Source organism: Lacerta agilis, chromosome 13 (genome assembly GCF_009819535.1).
Source record: "Lacerta agilis isolate rLacAgi1 chromosome 13, rLacAgi1.pri, whole genome shotgun sequence".
NCBI lineage: Eukaryota > Metazoa > Chordata > Lepidosauria > Squamata > Lacertidae > Lacerta > Lacerta agilis.
In genome coordinates, this window is record NC_046324.1 from 30,401,895 (window position 1) to 30,409,398 (window position 7,504).

Below are 7,504 nucleotides of genomic sequence, written 5' to 3' on the forward strand. Positions count from 1 at the left end.
CTCAGGTACCCAGAGCCCTAGGAAGTTGGCACCTGTGGCAATTTGATTTGAGAAGAAGAAGAAGAGTTTGGATTTGATATCCCGCTTTTCACTACCCAAAGGAGTCTCAAAGCGGCTAACATTCTCCTTTCCCTTCCTCCCCCACAACAAACACTCTGTGAGGTGAGTGGGGCTGAGAGACTTCAAAGAAGTGTGACTAGCCCAAGGTCACCCAGTAGCTGCATGTGGAGGAGTGGAGACATGAACCTGGTTCCCCAGATTACGAGTCTACCGCTCTTAACCACTACACCACACTGGCTCTCTCATTGAGGAAATGGTGTGGAGGAAAGAATTGCTTTAGTGTAAAACCCAGCAAGCAAGCAACCCAAGAGAACCCATTGGAATATCCTTCTTGGGGTGTGTCTTGACCATTAGCCACTGTGACTCCAGGAGCCCTTCTCTGTGGCCATGACTGCATCATCTTTAGGTTCTGCAATGCATCATAGGTATAATTCATGCAATGCAGGGGTGAGCTAGATGAACCTATGGGTCCCTTCCAATTCTATAATTCTACAATTCTAGATTCTTGTTCTCTGCCACTTAAGAGCCCTGGGAACACTTTAGACAGAGATGTCCTTTACAGCCAGGGCTATATTTTCTAGAGGGAGAGTAAATTTTTTATTTGTTGCTCTGTCCTTGGGATTGGAATTTGAAACCTTATCAGCACAGCCTGTTTGCAAGCAAATTAAGTGGCTTTTTCAACTTCATCCATTTTTCTTATGACTAAAAAAGCTGAAGACAGGAGATAAGGCAGGTCAAATGGCATGCACACACACACACACACACCGCCTTTTTTTTTTTTTTGCTTGAGTATTCAACTCAGGAAGAATTATTTTTAACTCAAAATTATGCATGTAAAAATAATATGTAATATTAATCATAAAGTACTGCAGTTATAAATTGCTCTGAGTCTAAGGAGGATCTGATGGATTAAAATATCAAAGAGAATTACCTACTAGACCTCAGCAATTCCACCAGAGCCCAGAAAAAGCAAAGAATGTGAGGGAAGAGGTAGGATTCAGCATCCTGTGTAGGGAGGGGTGAATCTGTCAGTTTGGGTTGCTCTCAGTTTCTAATTTTTTCCAGTCTGAAGTATAGTTCTCCATATTTTTACATTTGTTCATGATTTTTTTAAATTAAAAAAACAATCCTCATGGAAATTCATAAAAATAGCATGAATTTCTTCTAATACACACATTTGTGTATGCAATTTTGCCTAATATGCATGTTTTTGTAAAGCATGTTCCTCTTCTATAATACATTTGGGTATGCTATTTTTTTGCTAATATATGCATTTCGATGCACATTTTACTCTAGTATACATGCATCTTTCTGCACATTACTTATCTGAAGAAATGCATTGCAAAAAAAAAGTCTGGAAAAGCGCAGTTTCCAAAGAATGGCTGTGTATTTCGGTTTGTATATTGGTTCAGGAAGTGCGAATTACATAGGTTCATTCCAAAATGCAAACAGAACGGAATTTATCCCCCATCCCTAATTCTTAGAACCTCATTTTCTGCACTTCTGATAAAGCAAATTACTAATCCCTACGGTTGCTCCTGAAAGTCTATGAGCACAGCAGGGAGCTGATTAAAACATCCATGGGTCAAAAATGTTTTAACTTTTAATAGATAAAGAGTTACAGAAAGGGGAGAGTTTCAAAGAGAGAGCAGCAAACTCATTGGCACATGGCTCACTGAAGATGAGTAGATACAGGTGTCTTACAACAATTTGAACTTGCATAAACTGTTATAAAACGGGTGTTACATTGGCTACTTTAAAGTCCTTAGGTATGTAGTAGGCTGATCTGAAGGCCAAGTTACATATTTTTGTTAGAAGACCAGCAGTTTCACATTTGAGTTCACTGAGAATTCTCGGGAGGAAGCCATCTGGGCCTGGTGATTTGTCAGTTTTTGTTTTCCTATGAAGCCTTGAACTTCATCTCTCATCACCAATGTTTGCCTTATTTCCCCAGACTCACCATCTGAAAAGGCACTGGGATCTGCCCAATATCTTCCATTGTGAAGGCAGATTCAAATGGCTCATTCAGTTTCTCCACAATCTCCTTATCCTCCTTTAGCACCCATTTGACTCCCTTGTCAACCGAGAGTCCAATCACCTCCCTAGACAGTTTCCTGCTACTAATATATTTAAAGAACATCTTGTTAATGTTTTCAGCAATGTGTTCCTCACATTCTTTTTTTAGCACCCCTTACTGTTTGCCTGATGCGGGTGGTGCTGTGGGTTAAACCACAGAGCCTAGGGCTTGCCGATCAGAAGGTTGGCGGTTTGAATCCCCGTGACAGGGTGAGCTCCCATTGCTCGGTCCCTATACCTGCCAACCTAGCAGTTCGAAAGCACGACGTGCAAGTAGATAAATAGGTACCACTCCTGCGGGAAGGTAAACGGTGTTTCCGTGCGCTGCTCTGGTTTGCCAGAAGCAGCTTAGTCATGCTGGCCACATGACCCAGAAGCTGTATGCCAGCTCCCTCGGCCAATAAAGCGAGATGAGCGCCGCAACCCCGAGTCATGCACGACTGGACCTAATGGTCAGGGGTCCCTTTACCTTTACTGTCTGCCTACGATTTCTTTCTTTCTCTTTGCCAAGGTTTTCATGTTCCTTTTTTTCCTGTTCATTTGGACAATGCTTCAGTTTTTCAAGGGAAGCCTTCTCACCTCTAATAGCTTCTTTGACTCTGCTCACTAACCATGTGGGTGTCCTCTTCACCCTCATAGTACATTTCCTGATCTGCCATATACACTCCAGTTGATTGTCTAATACTGTGTTTTTAAACAACTCTCAAGCATTTCGGAGTGATTTGAACCTTTTGATTCTGCCTTTCAACTTCCTTTTTATCAATCTTCTCATTCTGAGGAAGTTCTCTTTTTAAAAACCAAATGTGACCATGTGCACTTTCGTTGGCAACTGGCCATTTCCATGTATATTTAATTTAGTAGTGCTATGACCACTGTTCCCAATTGGCTTACCCACACTTACATCTCACAACCAAGTCTTGAGTGCCTCTCAAGATTAGGTCTAGAGTGCCACCCCTCTATTCAGTTCAAGCACTAACTGTTGGCTCACCCTAGTAGCCTTGGAAGTTGATGGATCAACACGTGGTCAATATAAATAACTAAAATGTGCATAGATGCAGAGGTTCTCCCCATTTACTGCCCCTGAATTCTTTGCAGCTGTAACATTCTTCCTTCCATGTCTACATTCTTCCTTCAGTGGTGTAGCATTTTATAAGTGTCTCCTGGGAGAAGGACTGTAGATCAGATGCATAGAGAAGGGCCCATATTCAACCCCCAACATCTCTAGATAGGGCTGGGAGGGACCCCTGCCTGAAACCCCAGAGAGATGCTTCCACTCAGCGTAGACAATACGAAGATGGACCATTGCTCTGACTTGGTATAAGGCAGCTACCTATGTTCCAAACCCTGAGGGTGAAGACTGGGATCAGGTCTGGTGAGTTACTGGAACAGGAAGCTGCCTGAGTCTGGTACTGAGCTGGATAGACCAAGGTTCTGACTCAGTTTCCTGTAGGGGAAGGGGCCACCAGCTGAGGGGTAGAGCACCTGCTTTGCATGCAGAAGGTCCCAGGTTCAGTCCCTGGCATCTCCAGGTAAGGCTGGGAGAGACCCTTGTCTGAAATCCTGGAGACCTGCTGCCAGCCAGTGTGGACAATACTGAGCTCAATGGAGACCAATGGCTTGACACGGTCTGAGGAAGCCTTCTCTTTTCCTTTGAGAGAATGATCCAGCAACATCCAAGGCTATTATAGTGAACTCATTTTGTTCACAGCTCCCATATTCATTTTTATTTGCAGGAGAAGGTTGATAGGAGAAAACAAAACATCTGCTTAATTCCTAAATAATTGCCAGCCAGGGTAGCTAATTATTTTGGTGCATTACAGCAGAGTGTGCAAGGCAGCTGTTTGATACATTTTAAACAGGAGAGATTTCTGAACATGCCCACCAATAATCTTTTCTTTTCATGTTTCTGTTAATTTTTCTCTCCCCCAGGATGAAAATGCAGAAGGATACTAGGTTTCGTCATTCTTAAGAAACCACATTGAGACAAGGAGCATGGATCCATTGTACTTCTCCACCACTTTCCTCAAAGAAGCCATTCCTCCAGATGATAACTTCTCCTTTTTGGCTAACACAACAAGCAACACGACTCTCGTAGGGTTTTCCATTCCTACCAGCATCCGCTCTGTGCTCATTCCAATCATTTACCTCATGGTTTGTGCCATTGGGCTGAGCGGGAACACCTTGGTCATTTACGTGGTCCTGCGTTATGCCAAGATGAAGACCGTCACCAACATTTACATTTTAAACTTGGCGATCGCTGACGTACTCTTCATGCTCGGCTTGCCATTCCTGGCTACCCAGAATGCCATCTCCTACTGGCCATTTGGGACTTTCATGTGCAGGCTAGTGACAGCTTTTGATGGCATCAACCAATTCACCAGTATCTTTTGCCTGACAGTCATGAGTCTGGACCGCTACCTTGCCGTGGTTCACCCCATCAAGTCTACCAAGTGGCGTCACCCAAGGTTCGCCAGACTGATCAGCCTGGCAGTCTGGACATTCTCCTTCCTGGTGGTGCTCCCAATGATCATATTTGCTGATGTCCAGGAAACCTTTGACACCTGCAACATGAGCTGGCCTGACCCGGTGCAGATCTGGTCTGCAGTGTTCATCATTTACACCTCCGTCTTGGGGTTCTTTGGACCTCTGCTGGTGATCTGCCTCTGCTACTTGCTGATCATCATCAAAGTCAAGTCCTCGGGAATCCGAGTGGGCTCTACAAGGCGCCGAAGGTCAGAGAGGAAAGTGACCAGGATGGTGGTCATCATTGTGGTCGTTTTTGTTTTCTGTTGGCTTCCCTTCTACATTCTCAACATCATCAACCTGATCTTCATCTTGCCGGAGGAGCCTGTCTTGGTGGGCATCTTCTGTTTCGTGGTGGTTCTCTCCTACGCCAACAGCTGTGCCAACCCCATCCTGTATGGATTTCTTTCCGACAACTTCAAGCAGAGCTTTCAGAAGGTCCTGTGCCTCCGCAAAGGAAATGGCGTTGAAGACGGTGACCCAACCGAACATCGGCAAGAGAAGAGCAGTCGCCTGCAGGAGGCGATGCTACTCCAGAGAAGTGTGGAGTCCAATGGGCACATGCAGACTAGCAAGCTGTAGAAAGGGACCTCCATTGCCTTCAAGAGAACTGGAACTTGCTTGGAGCACATTATGGTGGCAAATGCTATGGGCATGATAAGAATGGACTTTGCCAAATCCTGTTTCCAGGGTGTACAAATATTTGCTTTCTTTCCACCTTGCACAGAAATGCTCTCCTCTTCAACATTACATCACACAAGCAAGACCAGGAAAAAGGGGTGGGGCTATGCAGATCAAGGGGTGGGGCATGCAGATAGCAGGAGGCTTGATTCTCAATGGGGAACACTGTTGCTCCACCTCAACCATTGGCTTCATAAATAGGTGGAAGGGTAAGAAGGCCTCACCCCAGCCCATCAAACATGGTAGATATATCTCCATCATGCTTCATGGGCAAGGGTGACATATGCCAGTTCCCAATGTTCACACTGTGGGCTGATGGGAGTTGTAATCCAAGAAGCTGGAGGACACCAGGTTGGCAACAGATACACTAGTGCAATCCATAAACGGAAACCACAACAGGATTGGACAGGCTTGATTCTCAGTGGCTAAGTTAAGCTGGTATAAAATGGATGGAAATTTGTAGTATTGATACATAGAATGCATTGTAAATCCTGCCAACCCTAACACACCACGTGACACGGTCCCCAGATATGTTTCCACAGCTCTGTTGAGCATGCTACAATCCACCTAGCCATTCCTGGTAAAACAGAGCATTCTCACATCTTCCTTACATGCTTCTAGTGGCCTGCTGTTTTGCAGGTTGCTTCCAGCAGGGGCAGAAGCAACATCATCCACGTCAGCAGCAAACCTGAGCAAAGCCAATATGAAGAAAAATGTTCCATTTTGTGTCCTGCTTTCCCAAGGGTTTTTGCCCTGCCATTTTTCCTAAATCTTGCAACACCCATTATCAGCACCACTAGAAATCCGTTTGAATTAGGAAGCAGACTTTAAGCGTTGCACACCAATGCTAGTTGGGATAATTTGGGTGGTGATTTGGGGAGAGGAGTAAATTCATTAAAACTAAACCAGAATCATAGAGTTGAAAGGGGCCCAGGGGTCATCTAGTCCAACCCCCTGCAATGCAGGAACCTCAGCTAAAGCATCTGTGATAGATGGCCACCCAACCTCTGCTTCAAAACCTCTAAGGAAGGAGAGTCCACAACCTCCCGAGGGAGTCTCTTCCACTATTAAACAGTTCTTACTGTCAGAAAGTTTTTCTGAATGTTTAGTCGGAATCTCCTTTCTTGTAACTTGAAACCATTGGTTCGAGTCCTACCCTCCAGAGCAGGAGAAAACAAGCATGCTCCCTCCTCCATGTGACAGCCCTTAAGGTATTTGAAGATGACTATCATATCTCCTCTCAGTCTCCTCTTTTCCAGGCTAAACATACCCAGCTCCTTCAAGCACTCCTTGTAAGGCTTAGTTTCCACACCCTTGATCATCTTGGTTGACCTCCTCTGCACACAACATCCTTCTTAAATTGTGGTGCCCAGAGTTGGACACAGTATTCCAGGTGTGGTCTGACCAAATCTGCAGACCCATGAGTGACAGTGGGGTGCATGGAATCCGAATCAACAAGTGTTGCGCCAGCTCCTGGCAGTGACCATTAAAGCATGGACCAGCAGGGGCGCTGTCCAATAGCGTCAGCAAGTCTGATGAAGAGCCAGAAGGCCAACTTCTGAGCAGGAAAAAGCTGTCCTGCAGGCTGCCGGAACCGGGACCTGGTCCTTGGAGCAGCTGCCCCAGCAGAATCCTGGCCACAACTGCCTCACCTTTCCTAGCACACGTATCAGGGACCTGATTCAGACCATAGTTGGGGTACCGATGTTGAGTAAAGCTCTGACCATTAGACTGGAGCATCAGTTCAAGCTTGCTGCTGCCTCTGCTTGTGAGGGCCGAGGGGTTATCGTGGTGAGTCCATCACTGGAAAATGTGAGTTCCTTCAATTCTGCAGGGTGGCGTCTTACCTTGGACTATAGCCTCTGGGATTCTGTCAGGGTGGCCAGTTTCCTACCATCCTGGCTCTGTGGCGGAGTTCTCTAATGAGAATGTTTTATCTGAATCTTGCTCTGGGAACTGGCAGATTCCCCTTCCCCTCCTTAAAAGCACAAGAACATGTGTGGGGTTAGGGTCTGGCAGTGGTCACATGCAAGCCATACATTTAAAATGCGATTGTGCCACTTTTAGCAGTCTCAGCTTCCCCCAGATAATACTGGGAGCTGTCATTCATCAAAAGTGCTGAGAGTTGTTAGGAGATACTTGTATTTGCTTCCCAGAACTACAG

At 45.4% G+C, this 7,504-nt stretch overlaps 1 protein-coding gene across 1 annotated transcript; it reads left to right on the plus strand.

Annotated features, from left to right (window-relative positions):
• The first annotated feature begins 4,068 nt into the window (after window positions 1-4,068).
• Window positions 4,069-6,286, plus strand: SSTR5 (somatostatin receptor 5). The gene has a single exon (XM_033167893.1). The coding sequence runs from the start codon at window positions 4,129-4,131 to the stop codon at window positions 5,239-5,241; it is 1,113 nt and encodes a 370-aa protein (XP_033023784.1). The 5' UTR covers window positions 4,069-4,128; the 3' UTR covers window positions 5,242-6,286.
• Window positions 6,287-7,504: the final 1,218 nt, after the last annotated feature.

What these genes read in the sequence shown, in the direction of transcription:
- SSTR5 (XM_033167893.1), top strand. Translation starts at nt 4,129, where the DNA reads ATGGATCCATTGTACTTCTCCACCACTTTCCTCAAAGAAGCCATTCCT.